The following is a 26,871-nucleotide window of genomic DNA, read 5'->3' as shown; positions in this document are numbered from 1 at the left end:
ATTATTGGATAATTCAGTCAACAGCTATAGACATTTGGTGTTCAGTTAACAGAGGAAAGGCCAAATGTCAGACCACAAGGTAGAAGAAAGGTCCATGAGGCATAATGCCACGTTCCCCTTTCCTTTACTGCATTGTTCTCCCTATAGGCCATAGTAAGCTTAACTTTGATTGACTTCAAAGAAGGAGGGGGAGCTGCCATTTAGGAGGGTGTGTGAGTTGTTGTGATGTACATAGTGTTACAGCTGAATGATTCTGCAGTGATGCAGGTTAGATAAATTACTAATATTTTAATTTGGAATGAAATGGGGTTAAAGTTGCAAAGGTTTTGCTACACTGGTTTCACTAAGGAGCATGCAAGCCTAACACTTACATCATAACTGCTTATATTGGCTTCATTTCCTATTGATACAATTGTTACATCCTTCTGTTATCCTAGAATGTCATGGATTGGGTCTATTGTGTGCAGCCCCTGGGTTCTGTATGAGGTTGGGCTGACACAGCTTGTGCGTGTTTAAAACTACAAATCCTAGAACAGGAAATTCCCAGAACAGTTTTCAACATACACAGACCACCACGGTCCAGAAACACTGACTGGAGTACCACTCAGTACCAGTTGCAGCTCATAAGTAAAGAAAGAGACAGCATTTTCACTTAATCTGTGCCATTTTAAATTGAGAAAGTATGAACATTCCAGAAGCCTTGCACAAATTGTGCCATTGAAAATCTCACTGAAGTTTGCCTTTTCTCCCCCAGCCCCTCCTGCTGCATCTCTGAGCCTGAATGGTGCAATAGCTACGACTTTATCCCACCTTCTGGAGCTGCCCCCAGCCCCATGCCTCTCTCATGTCTCCTGGCATGTCAGGGGACTGTTTCTGTTTATTTCACATCTTTCAGCTACCACTGCTTGCTCTTTTGAAACCCAACAGCTATTAACGCAGGCCTCCTGCTGCTCTCCGTCTCTTCTCTTCTTTCCTCTAGCACTGATGTTAGGTTTCTGCCTGTTGCCTGGCTCGAAGTTGGCTTGTGACTAGTGATGAGTAAGCCTCAAGTAGTTCAGATATTTATTTCTGTTTGCATTAGCATTTGAACCCTGCATATTAATTGGCAATTAAGATGGATCCAAACAATGATGTCACAGCCAAGCAGCAGATTATTTGAGGTGAAATTCAGAACATGCTGGCCCCTCCCTGCATGTTTGCGGCTTTGAACATATCTCTGAATTCACACACTGTGGGTGGCTGGATATTCCCATCTTCCTGTGAAGCAAGATTTCCAGTGCTGTCTGCTTCTGGCTTATTAGACTATCTCACAAGAACACCTTCTTCTATGCATTATTGTTTCTTCTGCTCCCAAACGAACCATGTGAAAATGAAGATTTTTTTTTCTTGAAACAGTATCTTAAAGTAAATAGGTTTGGATGGTTTTAAAGCTCAGCATAAGTCATTTTTATCCAAACTGACTCAGCAATCCATACTTGTACTCAAGAACTGGTTTCAGATAGGTCTGATAGCAGCTGGATTGAAGCATCCATTTCAGCTGCCCAGAATAAGTATATTAGAAGGACACTGTTAGTCTGGTCCAGAATGAGGGATTTTTATGATATTTAGGTTTTACTGGCCTGAGATCAACAGAGATTTAAAAAAAAAAATTCTGTGCTTATCATATTTACTTGCGTATCACCTGTGCTTTTGCCCCCAGAATCAGCCTTCCACAAGTGGGGTATATATCTTAAACTGGGAAACTAATTTTTCTTCCCAGAATATAAACATAGATATGCTGTATAATGGCCACTGCTTCTTTTTCCTATTCTTCCCTCCAGTTGCTGCATGGAGGGAGGAACAGAGTCCAGCAGGAGCAGATCCCAGTGCAGTAACATGGTTGTTACCCCGCTTTGATTTGTGCTCCACCCAGAGTGTAAAACCACCTGCCCAGAAGCAGCAGTAGCATTTCTATTCAGGTGGTGCTGATAGAGTCAACCAACTTCATGGCTTATTATAATTTATCTGATCCCTTCTGATTGCTCTTCACTCCACAGGTGTTAACAACCCTCCCTCCTTTTGAATGGCTTTGATGGTCCACTAATCAAGCTATCCTTTTTTCAGCAATCTTGCTGTTAGCTGTTGCTGGTCTCTCAGCTCCTGTTTCATAGCTCTGAAGACTTTTATAGCACTTTTCAAAATCCTAGATCCTCCCATGGGGGCCAGTCTTCAGCAGCAGCTACAGTTTCAGCTTTTGGCTGAGCAGCCAAGAGCTTCAGGCAGTTCAGCTGTTCAGACCGTAGTTTTTTGCCTGAGTAGGAAAGGGAAGGGTGAGTGAGCTCAAGATGAGGTCACCACTATGATCTCCCTGAGGTTACTAAGCAAGATAACAGGAGTAACAAAAGCAGAATCCAGATCTCTGGCTCACAGGTGTATTAATTCGTCACCTCAGTTATTCTCATTGGTGCTGCTCTTACTTAGTAATAGTATTGTAAGGTAAAGGTTCCACGCAATCTTTATACGAGGAAACCCTGATATTGTTTATGAATTTAGTAGTTGTTTTTTAAGGTACTTCCAACTGCTTTTCTGTCTGCAAAAACGGTCACTTTTACTTTGTCTGAGAGCAGGAATGGCAAGCCAGTTCAGGTTAGGAGAGGAAAAAAATCCTAGGACTCCTGACCCAAATCAAAATTGAAACCAAACCCTTCCTGGCATTCATAAAAGTATGACTAATTGCTTTGCTTTGGCTGCTTACATTTATGAAATTGCCTTGGCAGCTTCTGGTGCCAGCTAGGTTCATGGAGAGGCATGACAAAAAGCTCTTGTGGTGGTTGCAACTTGACCAGAAGTAGGATTTATTGAAAATGTTTACCAGAGCCCATTGCCGCAAGGTTTCTGGACTCCAGAGGTTCAGAAAAGTGGCTGGAGAGACACATTTCTTGGGGAAGCATCCAGATGCCTAACTTCCGACCATTCACCCATATCAGTGAACACATCTCAAAGTACTTTCTGAATTAATTAATGTAGCCTTGTGTCTCCAACCCCACACATAGTATTTTATGGAGTGGGAGGCTGAGCTACAAGGAGAGTAACAGATTTGCCTAAGGTACGTAATGAGCCAGGAATACAAATACAGAAATGTGCTGATTCCTAGTCTCATGATTTAGCCACACATGATCCTTCCTCTCATGAAGCTGCAGGTTCTCCCAGCTAACATGAAACAAACTAGTGGACATAATGCTGGCTGCATAAAGCCTCAAGTCATTATTCATTACCTAAACAGATTTCTGCTGTCCTCTTAGGAGGAAGGAGCATAGACTGTTCTGTGCTCAGAGAATACATGTGTTCAGCCAGAGGACATACCAGTATGCTAACCTCAGAAACAAGTGTCTTTTAGCCAGCAGTCTTCTCCAGTTTTGACTGATGGATTGACAGCTCTCAAGGGAGGGGGCTCATTCATGCCCAGGGTTTACTGTATTTAACTGGGATTTCATTTTTATTCAGCGGCAACAGAAATCCCATTTTAATTATCAGTTCTGTGAAGTGACGGGAGAATGCCATCCCTTTCCTGCAGAGCTCCCCCAACCAATGCTCAGAAGCCCTGGGAAGGGCCAGCCCCCACCCCCCACCCCTTCTTTCCCCCCCACAATGCAGCAAGGTGGAACCAGAATTTGGTGAAGAAAAGCAAAGGTGAAGCATCTTCCCCATGCCAGACTGAACTTCCCAGAAGCAAATGCTCTTCTGTGTTTGCAGAATTGAGTTTGTTAGAAGGAGCATCACTGAGACATGAGAGGGAGGAGGCAGTTCTGTGTCTCCCATCAGCACCTCCATCAGTGTCACTTCATTCCTTGGTATTAGCTGATGTGCAGCCAAGTGGGACACGGTGTGTTTCACACCAGTAATAGGAACATGAAAACCTCAGAATGCTGCACTGAGATGACACCGTGCTCCAAAGTGCTTCTTCTCTACCATAGCACAACAGCTGGTCTGACCCCCTTCCCTTTGTCCTACCTGGCCAGCACTTCTTTTCTGTTCCACATGTCGTCGTCCCCATGCATTCAGCTCAGTGTCCACCCTTTTGCCACTTAACTGAGTTGAGAGCTGCGATCCTATCCACCACAATTTGACTCCTAGTCCTGATTCCTTTCAAAGAGCATCTTTCAGCCACTACTGTTTGTTACCAGTGGTTTGAGGTCTCAGGGCACCCCATCTCTTTCCTACAGGAGAGACCAGGGACCAGTGACCTGGCAGTTGGGTCACACTGTGAAGGGGAGACGAGGCAGGCAAAGGCATCTCCACCTAGAATCTGTCTGGCGTCTGGGCTATACTACAAAGTTGTGCCAGCCTAGCTATTCTGGATGGGCACATGAATAGATCACCCTCAATGCAGCTAACCTGCCAGTCTAGACACAGCAATGCCAGAATAGCGCTTCTGCCACATTAACGTCTCTTACTTGAACTGGTGGCATAGTTAAGTTGACAGAAAAACTTTCTGCTTCCATATGCCACATTTCCAATAGGGGGCTCTGCCTCAGAGCTATGCTGGGATGGCAATGGTGGCAGCAGCCCTGTAATCCAGATAAACCCTAAGACTCTCCTAATTTGCATTTGCATCACAAAGGATGAAAATCTGTCCTCCTCCTCCTCACATCTAAAATCCCAGTAAATTAGTCAAGGCCAAGGCAGTGCAGATCTGATCAGTATAAGGTAATTGTTTATGGGTGTAGCTCGGCATCATTCAGGCGCCTTCTATGAAGAGATTCCCACGTGAACATCTTGAAGAACGCTTTTTTTTTGATGACTGCTCGTTTTCACAGATGTCACTACGCTTCTCAGTTCAGGGTTGGCACGTTAAGAAGTGCCAAAAAAGGATCTAGTTATAGTATTTCCCACACAAAATGCTGACATTTAAAAAAAGCTGAAATTTTACACTAATCATGCTAAATTTGACACTGATTTAGTGTCTTCCATATGGAGCTCCAAAAGCACTTTGCAAACATGAGTAGATTAAGCCTCATGATAGCCATGTGAACATAAGACTTATTTCCACTGTGTGGCTAGGGGAACCGAGATCAGGACATTACTTGTCTAGGGATGGATATAGCTCAAGTCAATGGAAGAGCTTGGGATAGGACACCTCAAAGGGCTGCTTTGTCTCCATCAGACTGTCCTTCCCTCTTTACCAGACAGAGCCTGGGCTTTTCAGACAAAATTTCCAGGCTGACTAGTTCTGAACAAGACTGCTGGGTATTTATCTGAAACCTGGCACCACATACCATAGCAAAGCTTTTGCTCCCTTTTGGGCACACTGAAACTGCACTATATGGGATCAGGAAGTGGTCTCTCAGGCAGCCTGCCTTTCTATCCATGTGAGCTGGAACCACTGCTATGGACTGAAGTAAGACTTGTCCCTGTCTTCATTTCCTACCACCATCCTATCCTGCTTGTTTATCTCATCCAGCTGGGACATGTTGCCTTTTAATTATTAAGTTCTTTGGTGCCATGACAGTTTTTTATGTGTGTACAGCACTTAGCACAAGCCCAGCTTAGCTGAACCCTTTATGCACCACCACCAACTGCATGTTAAGTAATAACAGTAGAACTCACTTGTGTTCACAATCTAAACAGTTAAGGGGAATCCTTTCCTTCTGCCTTGCACATCTCTTAGAGGCAGAGGAGGGAACCCATGAGGAATTGGCAAGCTCCTTTTCTTGCCTGGTGTCTCCAGACCTTATCAAGCCTAATTGGAGTTGACAGCTGGGAGTCCAGGGTGCACTCCACATTGAAAGCTGAGTATTGAAGCTGATACAAACAGAAATCACGGCTGGTTAATAATTAAGCTGCGGGTTGGCAGCATTCACCTTGACAGTCTTGACCTGCCAGATTAAAACTGTTTCGTGTTTGTTTTGTTTTTTTAAACACAGCCTTTGGTATTCTTTTGTTGAGGGAAGGGGAGAATTTTAATGCACTCAGGTGTATAGGGCTATGGCAAAGCAGGAGCATCTGATTAGGCTCCTTCTCCTGAACAGCCCCCATCACCTCTTAGCAAATAAGTCCTCAAACGTTATGGCTACATGTGCATGTGCATGCATGCAAGTGTATGCACACCCCCAACACCGCAAAGTGAATTTTAAATAAACCCAGGGGAAACCCAGGCTTAAACTGAACTTTGGTATTTTCTGAAAATACCTAGTGCTTAGGACAACAGTCTGGGAGCCAGACACTTGCATTGTGTCCCCCCATTTGCTGCTTATTTGTTCCTTTGGAAGAGCTCTGCTCTTCCTTGCTCTGTGCTTTGGTGTCCTCCTCTGTAATATAAAGATAATAATATTTTCCTATCTGCACATTAGGTGATTTTATCCAAACAGCAGTGGATGTGACATTTGGAAGGCAGGATTGGTCAGAAAAAGCCTTTGGAGTATGCATTATATATCTCAGGCAAGATTAACTTTCATCCATGGTCAGGGTCAACAAATATTGGTGGATCTCACCACGATAACTGATGCTGTCAGTCACCAAATATTGTCACCAAATACCACAATAATTGATGCTGTCCATCACCAAATGCTGTCAGTCACCTGGGTCCCCATCAGAGACTTGGCATGGATGAATAGGAATCACTGAAATGGCTCCAAAACTCCCTCTCAAACTCAATCCCAAAGAATCAAATAGGCAGCTACCCTCCCACTTGGGCTGTCACCTGCAGAGCCTCACAAGTTTCTTTCCTGTCATGCTAAGTATGTGAAGGCTCAAGTGCAAATAGTATGTAGGCCATGCCCCAGATCTATATTCCAGTAGCACCCAACAGTATCAATACCATCTGTCAGATACCAAGGGCATCAATACCAGGATGAAGAAAAGTTGGTTGAAATTGAACCCAAAGATGAAAGTTATGCTAATGAGCACAGGAAAGCACAAAGGACTTTTGAAGTCAGTATCAAGTAAAATTGGTCCTTTATGGCTTTCTCCCCAGATAGTTAAAAATGCTTCCTAAAATCCCTTCTTCTATCTCCAGGTTGCCCAGATTCTCTGCAACACAAACCACTAAAAGCACATTTTCCTGGTGCTCTAGCAGCACCTTGTCCCCCCCTTTACTAACTGATATATATTTGTTAGCTTGATCTAGTCTTTGTGAATCATTTAGTCATTTTTCTGGTGCTCTTATTTCCATAATTTTTCCACTAATTATTCTGTCACACATGCCTCTGCATATCAGAACATGCAACAGTGTCCTCCAAATATGTAGAAGACAGAATGTTGTCCTTTGATATTGCCCTGTCCCAACAGCATGTTTCTCGGGTGCTCTTCTCTCCTAGTAACCTCTTGCCTCCCATCTCTTGCTCTCCTGTCTTTGAGTGCCCTTACTGGCTTGTGCCTAGTTACTGCCTGATTTTCATCATTTTCTGCTGCCTCTGGTTCTGCACATTTTTTTTTCCACATCATTCAGAGCACGTTGATGCACATTATTGGTTCCAAAAGATGGATGCATTTGTCTTTGCTTTTGTGATGGATTAAAGTAGTGTTGACTGCCATAGGAGTCTTTACATGTTTTATAAACTCTGCAGGCCATGTAAAGCCTTGTTTGCAGTCAATCTGGCAGGAGAGTGTTTATAAACAGACTCCATGCAGAGTTTATAATCTCTGTGTGACTGTTGGTGAAGAGTAGAAGGTCTTCTGGAACCCATATAGGACTTACAAACCCTTCAGGAATCCAGCTGTAACTTCTCCTGCCTGCACCATTACTTTTGCTTTTCATAAATTCTGCAGGAATCCCTGAATAATTTCTGCCTCAGTGCTCAGCCAGAGTGAGGTGCCCCTCAGTTATGCTACCATCTCCCTTAGAGCCCTTCCAAGACTGCAGCCTGAGGTCTATGTGGGTAAGTGGGCTACGTTAAAAAATTCCACATGGCATCCCCAAGCTTTTTGTCGATAAGATTAAGCTTTTCAGTAAGGATGACCCTGGTGCCAGCTGAGTCAGTTCTGCAAGCTCCAGATGTATTTGAGGGCCATGCGGTTTTTTGATCATTTGTTTTTAGAAGTTCCTTGAAACGTTCTATTAAATAATAATTGTGGGCAGTGTCCATCAGCTCAGAGCTTCCCTCCACCAATCAGAGAAGGCTTTTTCCACCAGCAGAAAGATCCTAATGTGAGAGAAGTTATAGCATTCCCTCCAGCAGCCCCAAGAGTGTCAGGAGGAGACTTAGTTAGCAGTAGTAGTCACCTCCGCAACCCTGGTATCACAGGGAAAATCCTATTTCTGACCATCACCAGGGGAAGCCACTGTCCTCACTTCAACAGCCCCAAGAGTGTCACATGATTGCTTCTGATGTAGCTTCAAGGAACAATAGCAATGTCCACCTGAGAGACTGTAGGATCAACAGTAGCACCCTACTGGAGAGATAGGTGTATCTATTTTATCATTAGCTCTATGACTCAGAGCAAAAGGCTCTATGATAAAATTCAGACAGTTATTTCTGGCTTCTTACACTAGACACCAATCTGACTTGTCTCCAGTGACTGTTTGTGCCCTCACTTGCTTTTGGCACACTTCCAGCCACCTAAAGAACTTTCTTTCCTGATTTACAGTTTTCAGCCCTACAACATCTCCCAGTCCTCCTGCCACCATCACTTGTCCTGCTGCAGATTCCCGCTCATCCAGGAACACTTATAAATCCAGCTATGTCACAGGGGTTTTCCATCCTCAGGGCAAATGCGGAAGCAGCAGCAGGGGATTCTCTCATTCCACCTTGTCACTGCAGCTAATTCCACATCCCTTCTCCAGTGACAGTCAATAGCCACTTGCTGGCTTTCCGATTCACCCCTTGACAAAGACAGTGGAATTGATGTTCCTGTCAGCAGCCTGGGAACATAGCAACAGGATGATATAATTAGGCCTGTTAAATCTACAGGCATGGTTCCCATGGGATCTGATCCTGTGAACATGTCCATAATATACACGTCACTTCTGGTATTCAAGATTCTCTACTCCACGTGCCTCGTTTTCCCATCTCCTCACCAGACCACTGCTCTACTCTCTATAATTGAGGAAACAAGTGCTAGTAAATTCCCTAATCCCATCTGTGCTTCCTTATCTTGTCACTCACAAAGATATGCAGTCAATACATGAAGAGTGATTGGGAGAACCCTGCATTGTGAGTATGTGCCTTTGCACATGAAGCCCAATATTTATGTGAAAGAAAGCTTCTCCTCAAGCAGCCATCAAAAAAAACCCCCTACCACATGAAAATCAGTGGGAGAAAGAACAGGTCTGGTCACACTTTGACATTTACAAATCAAGTCATGGATACTCTTCCACACCATCTTTTTGTTGCTGCCTCAAGCGTGGCAACGCAGCAAGCTGGGGGACCATTGTCAGCACCATGGACAGCACCCCGGGAAGCCACTTCTGTGAGCTGGTTCCTCAGCCCAGACCATCACCAGAGAAAGCGTCACAACCAAGTCTCTCAGGGCATCTTTATTACATGTGCTCTGGGGGGAGGGGAGAGGGCAGAGGCCCATTTTAATTAGAGCGGTTCTTGGGAAAGCCTCTAATTCAAGTGCTTGCAGCATCTCACATATTCAGCATTTTGCCCTTCAAAATGGCAGCAGGGGCACTTTAATTAAAGCTTGTTCAATTAACTTTAGTCTAAGACCCCTGCCACCATTCTGAAGTGCAGGGATGCTGAAATAGACCCTGAGTCTGCTGGAGCATGCTAATTAGTTCATTAATGAAGTCTGCTCTGGCACGTACTAATTAGCATGCCAGCGTGCTAATGCAGGCATCAGGCACGTGTGTAGGTGCCCTCAGGGCACAGACAGAAGTGAGAATTTTTGCTTGATCTGGGCCCAGAAAGCAGTCTACAGCCATGACCAAACAGAAGTACACAGCTGCAGACCGATTTAAAAGGGTCTGATCCTGCAGAAATCTGAATCTTTATTGCTCCAAGAAATGAAGCGTGTTCTGTAACTTGTGTCTGCAGAGCTCCCAGCCTGGTGCTATTTTCAGAATGGGAGAGGAGAAAGGCAGTAGGGGGAGTTTGGTTTGGGTTTTTTCCAGCCAGTGCTGGAGAGTGGGGTGAATGGATTGGAGCCCCACTATCCCCAAAGTGGGGGGGCTCCAAGCTACCCACCCCACCCTCCAGTGCTGGCTGGGGAACCCCAAGAATGAGCTCCCTCTGCTCCCTTTCCTCCCTCCCATTCTGAAAACAGCGTCTGGGCCAGGAGTGAGAGTGGCACCACTACAGAGACTGGGCTGCAGGCTTAAAGCAAACAGGTGCAATCCCCAGCTCCTGGACCCAACAGCAAACTTCTGTTGGGTCCAGGGGATCATTGCAACTGACAGCACTTCCTGAAAAGTGCTGTGAGTTGCAGTGGGGAGCTGCTTTTGTGTCTGCACCCTTAGTGGATAGCTCCTCTCTGGCAGTACTGCATAGGACACCTTCCCTGCCTCACTTCCTACCTTTCTTAGCCTAGGGAAACTTTTATTCCCCTATCAAGAATGAATCATTCAGTGAAGGCAAAAACCCTCTTGGCCCCTGACCTATTTCTTTCTGTGCATTTTTCAAATGATAGGAATCCCCCAGGAAATGCACAATGTGGCAAAAAAGTAATTACAGTGCAGAATGAAAGAATTAATTGTGTGTGTGTAAGCGAGTGCGCCGGTGAATGTATATGTGCATGAGAGTTAAAATAAGCTCTGAACAGAACAGATTGCCAAAAGCAATTTTCTAATCAAAGGGGAATAAAAAGATTCTATCTCTCATTCATTTCAAACCAGAAAACATGTCTGCACATTAAAGTTTGCTTAAAAGAGCTCTTGTGCTAAATAGTAAAAAGAATTGGTGTATCAATCCCACCAATGCTATGGCAGGTGAAAAGGTGGGTGGGGGGTGGGAAATGGGACCCTTTTTGTCATCTAGACAAAGAGCGCCAGGACAAGCTCAAGAGATCATTTGTATGTTCTTAAGCAATAGTAATTTATGGGGTGTAGGGATAGTGGGGGATAAAGAATTTAATACTGAAATTTTGGCTTTTTGTCCCTGAAATAATGTGAGTTTTCAGTTAAATCTTTCCCTTTTCTCCTCAAAAATTTTGGGTGTTCCCATCAAAATCGTAATAGAAGCTGTGAATTTGCATTCTGCCTATGAATGAGGGATGCTGGGGTAAAGAAGCCCCATTTCCTTTCCCTCCTGAGACATTTCTAGATTCATGCTGCCTGTCCTCAGTACATTCAGCCATTAGGGGGTGGCCCGCTAAGGATAGACAGGGCCTGTTACAATTTCTCACAGCAGTGAAAAGCTCTATCCCAGAATGAGTGTGGGGGCAGTCATTGGCCTCTGTGCTGTTTCATCCTTCTCCAGAAGGACTGAGACTTTGTGTCTAGCAATATATCCCGCACTCATTCCTTTGTAGAAGTCCGGTTAACTTCACTAACAGTTCTACACAGGTAAGACATGCAGAATGTGCCCTGTAAACTTTTATTTATGGGCATCTTTAATGAAATCCACTCTTGGTGTGCTCAGTAGTCCTGGGCTTGACCCTGTCACCATTCAAGTCAACGTGAAAACACTCAGGAGCTTTAGAAGTGCAGGATCAAGACCTTCCTGCAGTAGCTATCCACCTTTGGAAGTCTAAGTTTGAAGCTAGTATATATGTATGTCCCAAGTGCTGTCAGTTTGATGTGCTCAGTCTGCTTGGACAGTAGAGAAGTCCAGAACTGGCCTGATAGAGGGTTCTGCAGATCAGGGGCAATGAGCACTGGGAGATGTGGAGAAAGAACTAGATTAGGTAGCCGGGTTGTCTGTAAAGACTGAGATGCACTAGAATTAAAGGGGAATCTTCCCCAGTACTTACCTGCACTATGTCTAGCCCAAATTCACGGAGCCAGTTACTCACTGAGGTAATATGTTTGCTACTAATATGCTAATACATTTTCACTCCCTGACCATCCCATCTCTCCTCTTGTAAGACTCCATATGAACTTTCCAAAATGTGAGATGAGTATATAAGTGTGTCACAATATCTACCCAGTGCCCCCCCACCAGGTGCTGAGAGTCTAAAAGCTCCTGTCTACGGTTTAGGATTACTGTTTGACCCCAGCACCCTTTCCTGCCGTGGCAAGGGGGCAGACTTGATGATCTGCTCAAGTCCCTTCCGACCCTACCTACTATGAAACTATAATGTTATTTTCTCAGAAGTTGCAGACAGGAAGCTGACAGTTGAAGAGGAAGAAGCCAAGCGGATCGCAGAGATGGGCAAGCCAGTGTTGGGCGAGCACCCTAAACTAGAAGTCATCATTGAAGAGTCCTATGAATTCAAGGTCAGTACTGATGTACCAGGAGGAGATTCCCCAAGCCACTGAAAATGTCTTCACAAAAGAGAAGGGGTATAGGAGCAGCTTGAGCAGAGAAAGCAGGCAAAAGACAGAATGAGGATAGCCTCAGTGAGTGGGGAAAGTGGGAGACAGAAGCCTGCAAAAAAAGAAAGGGGAAAGCAGCTGGTCAAGCAGACTGCTTGAGAGAAGGATGAAAGGAGAAACCAGAGGTGAGATGCAGGGATGGTAAATGAGAACCATATAGAGAGGGCAGTGAGTTGCTACTTTAGAGAGAGGAGGAAGAGCAAAGATTCTCATGTGACTAGGGATAAAACAGGGTGAAGCAGAAATGAAAGGGCCTGGCTTAAAGGTAGAGGATCACAGAAAAAAAGCACTGGTAAGGATCTTGAGAGACCATCTAACCCCACCCTCTGCTCAAGGCAGAATCACCTCTGTCTAAATTGCCCAGGGGCAGACAGCAGCTGAGGGAGAGAGGCTTGAGGACATGCTAAGCTGCATAGGAGTAGGAGAGGAGCACAAATCTAGCCACGAACCTGTGTGTATGAGCTTTGTATGTGAGGTGGAGTGCTTCCTCCACTGCCTCCCTCGCCCTCTGCTCAGCTTGGTGAGTGTTTTCTAAGCTGATTAATTGTCCTGTTGTTTATGCTATTGACAGAGTACTGTGGACAAGCTGATTAAGAAGACAAACCTGGCTTTGGTTGTAGGGACACATTCCTGGAGGGACCAGTTCATGGAAGCCATTACTGTCAGTGCAGGTGAGTGTGTGTGAAGGGAGGGGTGGAAAAGGGAGGTGTCTCCTGGTGCCTGGGTAAAACAAAAAATTGTGAACCTCTGGCAAACATGCTGGCTAGTTTTGCATTTTTACCGACTCCCATAAGCCAGCTTGACACTGTCTCGGCCTGTGTTCTCAGTGTTGTGCAACTGTAACAGGCCCACGTGCTGCAGACAAATACGAATCATGGTCCTCAACAGAAGCACTTATAGGCGAGAATCCAGGATCTTTGGCCCCAAGGGCAGGCTCACACTTGTGATTTCAAGATGCTGTGTCAATTGCTGAGAGTGCCACTAGAGGGCAGCAGTGCACGAGTGAGCGTACGCACAGTGGCAGGAGATAGCTCATTCCAGCTCAGATTCTGAGCCCTGGGCGCTTGTACACGGGAGGGGGGTTAGTCCTTAGGGTCCCATTCTGTGCCCCCTAAATTGAAACAGTTGGTTTTTAATTGAAACCCACCATTTCAATCGAGAGGTTTCCATTGCGGTTATGGCAAGGGGCCTGATCCTTTTTTTTCCCGGCAGAGCCTGCCTGCAGCCAGGCGGCAAGCAGCCAGCCGGCTGAGCAGTCCCTGAGCTGCGGAGGGCCCCGGTCCCTCCCTCTACAGTGGTGGTACCCCCTTGGGGCTGCCTGGGTGGGCTGCTAGTGGGCCAGGTAGTTTAGTTTGCAAACTATCAAGATACGGTTTAGTTTGCAATGATGAAAACTCATTTAAAACCCCCAAAACTCCTGCACGTGTACAGCGTGACATCATTAAGCCACACAACATGACATTTTTGTCACGTGTACATGGTAATGACATCACGTGTACAAGCACCACGAGTGCGTAAATTGCCTCAAGGTTAAATTGGACATAAATATATGCTGTCCATCTCCTATTGTGTATGGCTTGGATGCCTCTATCAGTGATAGCAAAACAGAACCCCACTTTTGAGCTCTCTCTAATAAATTAGTGGGGGAGGTTCTAACCAGCTTTATTTTCCCTATTGTGTTGTCTCACGTTACATTTCCCACAGGCTTCTCATGCCTTTCCCCGTGTCTGATTTTCTTACGATTTTTCATGGATTTTCCCCCTACTTTGGGGAATAAAGGAGCCCATGAGAGTTCTCTCAAAAAAAGACAACTGGATAGATAGATAGATAGATAGATAGATAGATAGATGCAATTGTCTATTCACACACTATATATATCTCACTATATATATATTATAAATACGTATATTATAAATATATATATATTTATACTGCATGTATATATGTGTGTATATACACACAAGCATATCCAGATATATATGTATGTATCTATATATGTGTGTGTATAAATATAAAATAAGTGTACATTGCTCAGAGATTATGAACTATCCCTGAGCAATGTTCAGTTATCTCTGATATGCCTATTTCATTACTCCTGATGCATTTCTGTGTGTCTCTCTGTTCAAGTGCAGTTTCAAATGCTTCTCAAATGTTCAGTGTAGCTGTAACCTTGAAGATATGAGTGTCAGATATTTCCCACATACTGTTAACTTTCAGAAACAATTGCTACAGGCACAGACTGCTCTGAGAAGAAGCTTGTATTGGAAACCCAAGGACACATGTACTATCTTAGCTATAATGGTTGCCTTACAAATCTAATCACAAAGAATCATGTCTAGACAGGGGAAAAAAACAGCCTTCCATAAGTAGCTATGCAAAACTTCTCTTTAGAGAAAAAATAGACTGTGCTGCCCATTTTGGTTGTCAGAAAGCACACTGTGAAACTTTTAAGTGCACCATAAACTGCAGGAGCACTTAAGTGTACACTTCACTAAGGACTGACTGCTAGGGAGCCAGAAAGCATAGAGCTCATGAGGCTCACAGCATGATGTGTCCAGCTACATGTAGTCTGAATAAGCCCAGAGTGCCTTATTCGTACCAGAGCTTGACATCCTGAACATCACAGGCCATTGAATTTCACCCAGTTACCCCTGGCACTGGGCTCAATAACATGTGTTTGACAAAAGCCTATTTTCCAGAAGGGCATCCAGCCTTGATTCACCACTAAAAAAATTGTGCCTGATTTCTAATTTGAATGTGGCTGGTTCTTGTTAGTCTGTCACCATTACACTGAACAGCCCTTTCACAAGGAGAATATACCTGGAGTTTTCTCCTTGTGAAAGTAACTACTTAAATGCTGTAACCAAGCCGTCTTACAGTGTTCCTTTAGCTAAACCAAACAAATCGAGGGTCTCACATTTCATATTTTAAGGCATTTTTTCCAGCCCTTAAATATTTTATGGCTTTTTTCTGCACGCCTTCTAATTTTTTTTGCTGTCCTGTTTAAAATGTGAACCCCAGATGCTGATGCAGTAGTTCAGTATTGGTTGCCACAATAAGCAGAGGTAAAAATCACCTCCCTGTTCCTACTCGTCACTCCCCTGTTAGTATATCCAAGAATTGCATTAGTCCTTTTTTTGCAAGAGCACTGCACTGGGAGTGTACATCAAGAGGCTTGTTCACTATGACCCCTATACCTGTTTCCAGATCAATGCTTTCTTGAATCTTATCCCCCATTGTGAAGTATGGTTTGCAATCCTAGACCTAGATGTGTTGTTGGTTGTAGCCGTGTTGGTCTAAGAGCCTTGTCTGCCTGGACCTAAATGCAACATTTTTGCATTTGGCTGTATAAAGCTGTATTGTATTTGAGTAGGACCAGCTCACCAAACAATCCAGCTTACTCTGTGACCAGCCTGCCCTCCCATGCCACTCTTTATGTCATCCACAAGTTTTATCCGAAGTATTTCTATATTTACTTCAGATCACTGATGAAATGTTGATAACAGGTCTGGTATCAATCCCTGCAGAACCTCACTACAGATATCTCCATTCAGTGAGGATTCCCTAAGGCATTTCCTTTTTTTTTTTTTTTTTTGAGGAAGAAGGAGCTTTATATTCTGGAGCCACACTTACAGCTCCATAGTTGAGCTAGAGCAGAGTGTTCTATGAGTTGATTTTTCAAAGTGCTCAGAAATCCATTTGCATTCTCTGATTGTCCTGAGAATAGACGTGCTTCAGTGGGCAAGTGGTATATATTTGGGTTATTTGGGTTAGGGCATCCCATGCAAATGTTCCCATTCTCATAGCACCTTTTTGTACTGACTGTGACTCAGACAGTAGCACTGATCTATACCAAGCCACATTGGATTGCCTTCAGCTATTGCCCCGCTCCCTAGACCTCCGTGCAGGAAGCAATATTTTTGGAGTTATTTAGAATCTCGCTGTATAAACTGGCATGCATCCAGGATGTGTGCTAGAGACAGGGATGCCCACAGGTCCTGCAGGGTGGGTGCCCTTTGAGAGCAGCGCCATGTTGCATGCTCCAGCGAGCAACTAAACTGAGGAACTTGCCTCACATTATGTTTCTCCTTAAGGAACAGACTCTAGTCCTGAAACCCAAGAGCCAAGCAAGGTTCATATTTTGTCATCCAGCAATTCTGAGACTGTCTAGAAAAATCTGGGCCCAGAGAGTAGTAGGCAGCTTAGTTGCATGAACTCCAAAACCTCTGGGCCTGTACCATGGAGCAGCTCTCTCTTCACAGTGTTCTACTAGATCTCGATTCTGGAGCCCAGATACCCTTTACTTCAGTCTGAGGGAGTCCATACTGCTCAGCCAGTATCTGGATGATCTGCATGGTTAATTCTGGGAGAAGTAACAATGAGGTAGGCATAATAATCATGGGCGACTGGTGCCATCTTAATTGGGGGGGCATGTGCCTGACCCTCCCGCAACCAGTCAGCAACTGAGGGGGATCCCCCCATGGCCAGTCTCACTGACCGGGGCGCCAGTTACGCCGACCAGGAAGTGGCCACGCTGCTCCCAGAAGTGGCTGCAGCGTTTCATCCAGGTGCTCCCACGCCCCAGCCAGCGCTCGCAGGGGGAGCACCGGCACTCCTGCCTGCCCCCCCGCCTGTCGCCTAAGCGGGAAACATGGCCTGTCAGGGGGTGCACCAGCACTCTCAGGAGTTGCACGTACACTCCCATGCACTCCCTACGTGTCACCACTGATAACAAAGGACATAAAAAGCATCCTGCTGAAACAGACAAGTAATCAACTTGATTTACTTTCTCTAAAAATGGCCTTGCCAGCCATGTAAGGCATATATTTCTGTCATACTGGAACACAGATAGGTAATTTCCTTCTTAATCTCACACTGGTGATCAGCATCTATCCTGAAACATGAGCACTGAGTCCTGGTCATTTTATCCTACCTAGTGTCAGATATTATAAGTAGTCATATAAGCTTACAGAGTCATAGGAAAACAGGGCTGGAAGGGACCTAAGGAAGCCATCTAGACTATCCTCCTGCTCAAGGAAGGATCATTTCTGACTAAATTATCCAAGCGAAGCATTTGTCTAACTTGCTTTTAAGGAATTCCAAGGATGGGAGCTTCCACTATTCCTCTGGGTTGCCTGGTCCAAACTTTAACCACCCTTTTGCTTTCTTTTTTTCAATATTACTTTGCTGTGTGCCCCTATGTACCAATCAACAGTGAGTTTCATGGACTAATTATACATTGCATAAGAAAGTGTTTTTTTCTGCTAAAGTGCGTTGCTTTTCAAATTCAAATGCTCTCTTGTTTTCTGCGAAAGGATAAATAGGAGTATATGTTTGGCCTTTACTTTTTTCCTGGTACTGTCTAAGTTGCTATGGTGATAAGTATGGTTGTACTCTCTGGATACCGGTACCAGAACAGCAGTAGGGACATTAGGTGATGGTACTTCGAAGAACCCTGACTCCATTGCAGGGCACTGGAAAGCCCAGTAAGACCCATATGCTTCTCTTCACACCTCTCAAAAAAACCCAGAGAAGCAGAGAATAAATAAAATAAACAGAATTTTATTTGCTGAGCATAAAGAAGCACTAATGAAAATGCTAGAGCAAGGTCCCTATGTCAGCTTTCAGGAAAATGTATGTGGCTGCTGGCTTTCCCCAGGCAGATGACGGAATTTAACCATTCAGCAGCTGCTGACTTACTAAAGCACATCTGGATCAGACCTCCTGGCAGGTCCTGGGTGCAGCCCAATAGAAGCTGCTGTGCTGCTGAATATAGAAGCTGTTGTCATTCCTTTCATTTCAGCTGAATGTTACTGGTTGGTGGGAATAATATAGCAGGCAGTGGAGACCTAGCTGTGAGAGAAAAAACCTAGGTAACATGTATTCTCTCTTACACAGCAAATATCCTAGAACCGGATCATAAGCAAATAAATCTGTGGTTCCCCTTCATCTCCTGGGCTGCTGACAACATGGCACTATGCCACCATCTCTTTTTGAGTTTGTACAGCTGTCATGGAGAGCTGAGGTTTAACATCTTATTTCTTCCCATGGGGCAGTTGGCAGCATTCTCCCCCAAGCCCTCACTGGCTGGATTCTAGGCTATGGTCTGGATGATACTGTTAAAATGAATATCACTTTGTTGCTTCACTTGACACCCTTCTTGTTTGAAATCCACCCAGGCAGCATCCAGATTTCTGTGGCCAGATCAGAGATCTAACCCTTTTTCTCTGTGATTTCACTGAAATGTCATTGTTGTAAGAAGGCTCAGTAGACTGGCAACCATATGACTTCTGTGTGCTGGATGAGCTTACGTAAGGCAGCAGGGCTTGGAAACCTGGGCCTTACGGAACCCACTGTGATCTGTTTGCTTGTTTTGCATTTGCTTGCAGCGGGTGATGAAGATGAAGATGAGTCCGGCGAGGAGCGCCTGCCATCCTGCTTTGACTATGTCATGCACTTCCTGACTGTCTTCTGGAAGGTGCTCTTTGCCTGTGTACCACCAACAGAGTACTGCAATGGCTGGGCCTGTTTCGTGGTGTCCATCATGATCATTGGCATGCTCACTGCTGTCATTGGAGACCTTGCTTCTCACTTTGGCTGCACCATTGGTCTCAAGGACTCAGTGACTGCTGTGGTGTTTGTAGCCTTTGGCACCTCAGTACCAGGTAAGCAGGCCTAGGAAACTGGAAGGAAATAATAGCTATCACTCTAGTCCTAAGCAGTCAGGGATAGCAAATCCTAGGACACAGCTACTTCACTTCCACTATCCTCTGTGTGAGCTCTGGCATTTCAGGAAGCATTGGTTCCTGTGGTGCTTCTTAGAAGATAAAATCAGAGTTGGTCCAATTGTTCAAAGAAAAAACAAGAGAAACACAGTTTTCTTCCATGATAATCAGGTCACACCACCTGAGAGTTTTCCAAATTTGGTTTTGGCATAGGTGGGGGAGCCCTGTGCTTTGAGTGTTTTGTGCACCCAGTAATGACAATATAAACCAAAGTCCTCTCCTCATAGCCAGTGATCGGACACAACCTGGCAACAGCATTACCTCCTTTGTCACGATTTCAACATCATGGCCAACAGGGACCGGCCTCCTTTAAGGCCACCAGGCAGTTTTCGCTCTATGGCCCCTGACACATGTTCATTGAATAGGGCAATGAGATCTAATCCCTGCTCCCAACAAATGTGCCTCCTGCCTTGCCATTTGTGCATAGCAACAGGCATGATTCTGGAATCAGGGATTAGATCCCAATTGCACCATTACTGCTTGCATCGGCAAGTTGAAAGAGGAGTGCCCATAGGTCCAAATCTTACTGGCAGTCAAACTGGCTCCAGTGTGGTCTGGAGCCAGGCTGAAAATCAGCTGATTGTTGGAGTCAGAACCAACAATCAGCTGATTTTTGGCCTCAGCCCTGGACTGCACTAGTGATGGTTCAAGTCCCCAGTGTGGTCCAGGGCCAGAGCTGCCAGTCAGCTGATTGTTGCCCCTGGCCGGGACAGCCCTATATGCAGTCACTGGGGAGACTTAAACGCCTCCAAAGGGCAATCCAGAAAGCCCACCAGCACTTAGAAGTCACCAATAGAAAGTGCTAAGTGTGTCTGAATTCCTGCATTCTTAAGGACTCCTTTGCCTGTGTTGGACTGAAAATTAAGTGACTCTATTCACTTGCAGTCTAATATACCTAGTCCTGCTTCTAAGTATAGATGCCTAAATGGGGATGCAGTGATGCTGCCGCCTGTCTTCTGTCCAGCAGGTTGGGGGCACTCTCTCAAAAGATGGGAGAACTGGGTTCAGGGCTCTTCTCAGACTAAGGAGGTTCAGATCCATATTGTCTAGTATGCAGCAAAATGCCTTAACCCCTGGCCAATAGTATAATCTTGGAGCAGAGGAGGTATGGAAGGGGCATGCTCCACCCTTGTTGTTGAAGCTGGGCCATTGAGAAACCAATGATTCAAGAGAGCAACGGAAAACCAAAAGAGAGCATGACTTGTAGCCTAGTGTTTAGGGTCCTTCCGTGGGTGGTGGGAGTCCTGTGTTCCAGTCATTCTGCCAGGACTGTCTGCATTTTACAGTAGACAGCCTTTGGTCACAAAAGAAGAAATAACTCGGGCAGTAGGGATCAGAACTCAGGTCTTCCACTGCTTGTTAAGTGTTGGAATCAGGATTGGACTCAAGAAAAGGTTGACGTGACCACCACCACCATCTGGGGCCTGAACTCAGTGCTGTCAGTGTGAATTAGATGTGCTCAGAGCATGCCTACTGGTTAGGGTAGCTCCAGGAACTTAAGCACTTCCCCAGCACACTTGCAAAAATCTGGCTGACAACTGAGCTTGATAATTTGAGTAATCAAATGGATCCCCTGTGTGCATGCCTAGGTCCGGGTACCTAAAGAATTTTTCAGGCCAAACTGAAGCGTAAGTGCCTGAATTTAGGCATATCTTGAGTTTACGGCTTGTGGATCAGGACAGTCTGTGTCACACTTTGGAACTTGGGCATCAAAATTCCATCCGCACCCTGCTTCGTGCCTACATGATCAAGCTGGATCTGTCCATGAGCCCTTAATTCTCATTTCCTGGAAACCCTACAGTGCCAGCCTGTAGCACCAACTGCAAGCACTCAGTCCTGCTCACAACTAGAGGAGAAGTCATAATCTAGGCGGAAAAGTGTTTAAGTGCCACAGCAAGTGCTGTCGGTGAACAGAGCTAGGATGGTATGCATTGGGTATAGGTAGCAGCCCAAAATAAAGATCAGGAGATGCCTGCAGGCTAAGTGCCTGGCCACTTAAAGGACTACATCCAAGGAGACGCTACTGAAACAACATGGGACCCCCAAGGTCATTATGATATTGCTCCTCTCCAGCTACATAAATTCCCATGTCTTTCCCTTGTGCCCTCAAAATGATGTCCCCCTTTCTGTTCTGCTCCAGCTCTCCACATCTGCTCACTGACCAGGAAAACTGCTGCATCTTCAGGAAGCCTGATTTCAGTGCTGTTATTTACTGTTCCATATGTCCATCTCTTCCCTTCTAGATACCTTTGCCAGCAAAGCGGCTGCCACCCAGGATGTGTATGCTGATGCTTCAATCGGTAACGTCACAGGCAGCAATGCCGTCAATGTTTTCTTGGGCATTGGACTAGCATGGTCAGTGGCTGCCATCTACTGGGCATCCCAGGGACAAGAGTTCCACGTGTCAGCGGGCACACTGGCCTTCTCCGTCACACTTTTCACCATCTTTGCTTTCATCTGCATCAGCATCCTGCTGTATCGGAGACGGCCTCACCTCGGAGGGGAGCTAGGTGGCCCCAAGGGGTGCAAACTCGCCACGACTTCGCTCCTTGTGAGCCTGTGGCTACTGTACATTCTTTTTGCCACCCTGGAGGCCTATTGCTACATCAAAGGGTTCTAAGTGGTGGAGAGATGATGAAGTCAGGGGGAGGGATTCCCCCTCCTCTGTTACCTCACTGGACACCAGTCCTCAAAAGTGTTGTTAAGCCAGAAGTGACAGCACTCAGAGTCCACACCTGCCCAGACTCTAAGACAACTGGGCTTCAAAAAGGGCAAAATCATCATGAAACACAAACAAGATTTACAAAAAAATAAAAATAAATAAAAAAAGATCAATTAAAGCATTCAAATACAAGTAAAATAAAGCCAGCCAGTGATCGTCAGAGTCTTCAGCCACCTTCAACCATCACATTTCCTTCTTTGTTTTCTTCTTCTTCTTTTTTTAAATCCCTTCTATTTTGAAATGATGCCATGTATTTTTAAACAGATTGGGAACTGCAAGAATAAATTGGAGCCTGTTTTTTGGGGGTTTTTTTACATTCAGCGGGTAGGAGAGGCACGTTGCTTGAATTATTTTCTTTCTCTCTCTCTTTCTCCCTCTCTCTTTTTTTTTGAAAGTGGACAAAAATTATCAAAAGCTTCATGCTGCCATGGATGCTGGAGTTATATTTTGAAGCTGCAAACAACTCTCAGAGTCCACAGTCTCCTTGTTTATCCATTCCCCTCCTCATTTCATTTCATTTAGTTCTTCCTCTTTTTTTAGAAGTACATTGTTGGACTGATTTAATTTAAATGCAAACACACACAAAAAAACACAGCGATGACGGCTGAAGCATGAAGCAACCCAATCACCTGCCTGGGCTAAGAAAAAGAAAGAAAAAATAGACAACATAATCCATATCCTGTATATTTTGAATATGGCATTTCTCTTTGTATAATTAACGTAAAGCTTGTGGTTCTGCAGAGAGACAAGAATATGTTCATTTCTAAAAGTAAAGAAATAAACAGCTACATGGAAATAGCCTGCAAAGTGGGGGGAAAGGGAGCTAGCCCTTGTTCCTTGCCATCACAGTAGTATTGCATTTGATTTACAGGAGGGCGGCAGCGCGTTCCTTTTTTTTTTCTTTAAAGTGAAGATGAATTCATGTAAATAATTTGCTGTTCTCACATTTTGGTGAATACAAGAAGCCTCAAGGCTTGAGCCATTCAAATGTTTCTGAGCATCAGCCTAAAGGTTTACATTGCTCTTAAAAACAAGTGTTTACTGAAGAGATAAGGATCCTGGTCACTCCTCACAACCCCATTCTTGGTGTCCTGGTCAGTCGATGTCTCCACTTCTTTAAGGCTGAGTTTGTCCTCCTGGCTGAGGACATGCATCTGGTTACCATAACTCATAGGCCTTGGATATGCTGAGCAGAGATCACACCAATTTCCTTTTTAAAAAAAGCCCCAAAAAAACACAAAACAAAAAAAAAACCCCAAAATTGCGTGACAGTATTTCTCCCTGTGCACGTGGCATTTCCCATCCTGATCTGCATTGTGTCTGCCATTTTGTCCTTTAAAACAACCTCTTTTCAAGGGGTCAGTGCTCCACTCATGATGTTTGCTAGATTGAGAGATATGGTCTTAACAAAACTGCCACAGATCTTAAGACTTCTGCAGCATCTTAAGTACATTTTAGGCAAAGCACCTTTTTCATTTGAAGTGCATTTTTTAAGGGGGAAAAAGATGAAAAGGGGGGAGGGAAAGAAGATCTCATATCCTGAATGACATAAACAACTGCAAACTGCAACATCGGGTTGGTAATAAAAGCTAAAAGTTATACTTATATCTATACAAATATATTATCTATAACCATATTTCTTAAGTGCAAGAACTGGAGGAGGGTGGTGAAGCTTTATTCTTTTTACAGTGTTTTTAAGATGAAGATATTTTCTTCTGTCAAACAATTTAGGTGCTGTAAAGGGAGATGTCTTCTTCATAAATTTCACAATCATAAAACAGACTTGGAGAGTCCAAGAGTAAACAAGGAAACACAGAGAGAGAGAGAAAGAAGTCCTCCTTTGCCTGTTATTCCTAAGAACAAGCCTATGATTGATGATGCCTTAAAGGCAGGGAGAATGTATATGAAGGGGAAAAAGGGGGTGGGGATGGAAGTAATGGTCCTTGTCACGGAGAAGAAGCTGCAAGATGATGTCAAAGATATGGAAGAGTAAAAATGATCTTTAATTGACAGATGAAATATTTATTTTCTTACAAAATGTGTATCAAGCATATATATATATATATATGTGTGTGTGTATATATATATATATGTATATATAAAGTATGAAAGGGGAAGGGTGGATTCTTCTCTCTGATATGTTATAAGCAGTTGGAGCTTTATCTGTTTAAACTAGCAATGGGCAAACACTATAAAGGGTCTGAAGCCAATTGAGCACTCAACTTTCTGGCTATTTATACCTAGTGTGTCAGAGCTCTTGGCTAGTACAAAAAAGGGGCAACCCGCTGGATGTGGACAGGCTGTTTACTAAGATTTTCAATACCTCTTGATCCCAGACTTGCCAAGCAATGGCAAGGACATTTGCAGCTGTGACCCAATACAGCAGAGGTGAGAGATTGAAAAATGCAAAGGTGTTTTCATGTGTGTGCATATGGGTGGATCTTGAGGGTTCTTTGTTTTGTTTTGTTTTTTAATTTTGGCACAGAAATTCAGTTGGGCTTGTGTTTCTTTAACACCTGTTCTCCCATTGCTAGTTGAAACCAAGGCCTGGTTATCGGAAATGCTGTGATCATGTTGCTTGTGCTGTATCACTCATGCTTTTCACCTGCTTCTTTTTTAAGATCACTTGTCACAGGGCTGGGGGGCAGGGGAGGGAGGGTGATCATTGGGAGGGGAGGACTGTATGCTGTTGCTAAGTTCATAGTTTCTTTGCTGCCCTTACATGCACTGAGAAAAACTGCTCCAAGCCAATAACATCAGTGGAGTGTTTCTTTATTTTATTTTTATTTTTTATATAATTAAAAATACAAGAAAAGAAAAAAGAAATATTGTTGCTTGGGGGGGTGGGGTTTGGTCTGGAAATTTGCATGAAATTGTTTGTAGTTTTTTTCCTTTTTCCCATTCATCTCAATTAGATTTTGCTGGAAGAAACCACCAGGAGTTGCATCATGGATGTTTTGTTTGCAGAAGACCTTGCTGCTTCGTTACTTAGAGCTCTTTGTTTTCATTGTCATTGTTCCTTACTCTTTGTTTTCTTGTCAGCTTCACGTCGCAGTCTGTAATAAAAGCCACTTTCCTCTTTCTGTTGCCTTGTTGCTTTTCCAATCACACTCTTTACATTGCCTTTTCCATTTGTACAGGTTCCCTCCTTCCTCATTCTCCTGTTGGCGGATGACAAACCTTCTCTGCTGTAGCTTGTATGAGATAGCGTAGTACGCCTTGGCCTCAGGTAGAGCTGTACGGGGGATCAGAACACCTAGTCTGTGCCTAAAGGCCCACCAAGCTACATGAGCCCATTTTAAGCAGATCTCAAAGTTGAGGGTGTTGCAAGCTTCTTGAATTGATAACTGGGTGGGATTTTCCAAAGGTGCTAAATAACGTTAATTAAATTTTCTTAAATGACAGTGGCCAGAGGAATTATAGGGAATTGCCTTCCCTCAGGGGCTCCAGAGACTTTTAGATTTCTTCATATTGCTACTGAGATGCTAATTACTGGAGGTCTAGTGGATAATCTGCATAGCTGGGCTTGAAAGACAAACAAATAATAAGATAAATGACATTTTTCACAACACATAGATCACAAAGCAAATAGACCAACAGAGGCTAAAGCAGGATAAAGCAACATGACTCTTCATAACTTCAAGCTCTGGAAGAGAAACCTAGTAATGGGAAAGAAGTCCTTACAGAAAACATCAGCTTTACCTACAGCCCCCACCCCCACCATGACCACAGTTCAGCAATGTGATCTATTCAATTTAAATTTAGCCTTAATCTGTATAAAGTATTCTGTAAATAGGATTTACACTTTTCTGCCCACATAAATCTAAACAAACATTACGTTCATCTGGCCATTGCCAGCACTGAATTAATTCATCCTCTGAACTATGCTAAGCTGACACTCTTGCCTACCTGGTATTTTGCTGTTGCACCCAGCTCTGTGAGAGGAAAGAGCCCGTGGCACAGGCACAGGGCTTACAGGCAGGCCAGACAAGAAACTCAGCTACTTTGGTTTTCAGCAGCAAAGCAAATGTTATCAAAGACTTCAAAAACATGGCCAGAACTAGGCACTATGCAAGCCTGGCTGTCATGAGGGAAACAGCCCTAAGAAGAGCTATAATCTAGTACTTCAGGATACTTCCTAGGGTATGAAAGAAAATCTAGAGCAAAATATAGACTATGGATCACATGGCAATCACTACAGTAAAGACAGGGCAGCATTTGATGGGCATGAGCTTTGTGGGCTGATCCTGGGATGTGGCCACAGGAAATACCAGGTCTGTTCCTAGCTGCTGCTTTGACATGCATCTCTTAGTGTGGTGGTTTGCCTTTCTGCCAAATGGGCTGATACCTGGAACCCAGGGGTATGAGCCCCTAGTTCTTAATATCCATAAAGCACTTTGAGCCTTTCAGGTGGATGGCACTACAAAAGACCCAGATGCTATTCACTGACTGTCATTAGTGATTGCACCCAGAGCAGACTTCACAGTGTTTATTAGTGTCCGCTGAATCCTTACTTCCTCCCATGGCCTGAGGCAATCATTGAGACAGAACTGCCGTTGTCTAGTTGAATTATAAATAACCTGAGTCCCCCTGAACTGGCAACTGGCTATGGCAGGCTTGTCCAACATACGGCCCACAGGCTGCCATATGGTCCTCCAAGCTGTTTTCTGAGGCCTGAGGTGCTGCGACGGGAAACGAAAGTAAACACTGTCCTTTCGTTTCAGTGGGGTGATGTAATACCACTTCCTGTGAGGTCTTTGAATACGGTTCACTGGCCCACTGGGTGATAAAAAGATCTGGCCCCACATTCAAAAAGGTTGGACACCCCTGGGCTATGGTATTCTTCTCTCCTCAACAGCTGTATACCTTTTCCCTGTTACCCATGGGAAAGAAACTCCAGTACATATTGCCTGTAAAGCACCTTCCGCTACATAGTGCCACTGAAATAAAATATTGATTCTTTGCAA

The 26,871-nt window shown here is 44.4% G+C and overlaps 1 protein-coding gene across 3 annotated transcripts in view; it reads left to right on the top strand.

The window, feature by feature from the left end:
- The window catches only part of SLC8A3 (solute carrier family 8 member A3), a 163,002-nt gene extending 138,694 nt beyond the window's left edge, over positions 1-24,308 (top strand). For all 3 annotated transcript variants that reach the window (XM_019552233.1, XM_019552231.1, XM_019552234.1), the window contains 4 exons: positions 12,174-12,298; positions 12,969-13,068; positions 18,787-19,062; positions 21,426-24,308. In XM_019552233.1, coding sequence (XP_019407778.1) covers positions 12,174-12,298; positions 12,969-13,068; positions 18,787-19,062; positions 21,426-21,802 — 878 coding nt within the window. In that variant the 3' untranslated portion in view covers positions 21,803-24,308. The remainder of the gene's footprint in view (positions 1-12,173; positions 12,299-12,968; positions 13,069-18,786; positions 19,063-21,425) is intronic.
- Positions 24,309-26,871: the final 2,563 nt, after the last annotated feature.

The sequence above is a fragment of the Crocodylus porosus genome, unplaced genomic scaffold, assembly GCF_001723895.1.
Source record: "Crocodylus porosus isolate Cpor-Errol unplaced genomic scaffold, CroPor_comp1, whole genome shotgun sequence".
Taxonomy (NCBI): Eukaryota; Metazoa; Chordata; order Crocodylia; family Crocodylidae; genus Crocodylus; species Crocodylus porosus.
The sequence above is the reverse complement of the archived record's forward strand: the minus strand, read 5'-3'. Positions and strand labels throughout refer to the sequence as shown.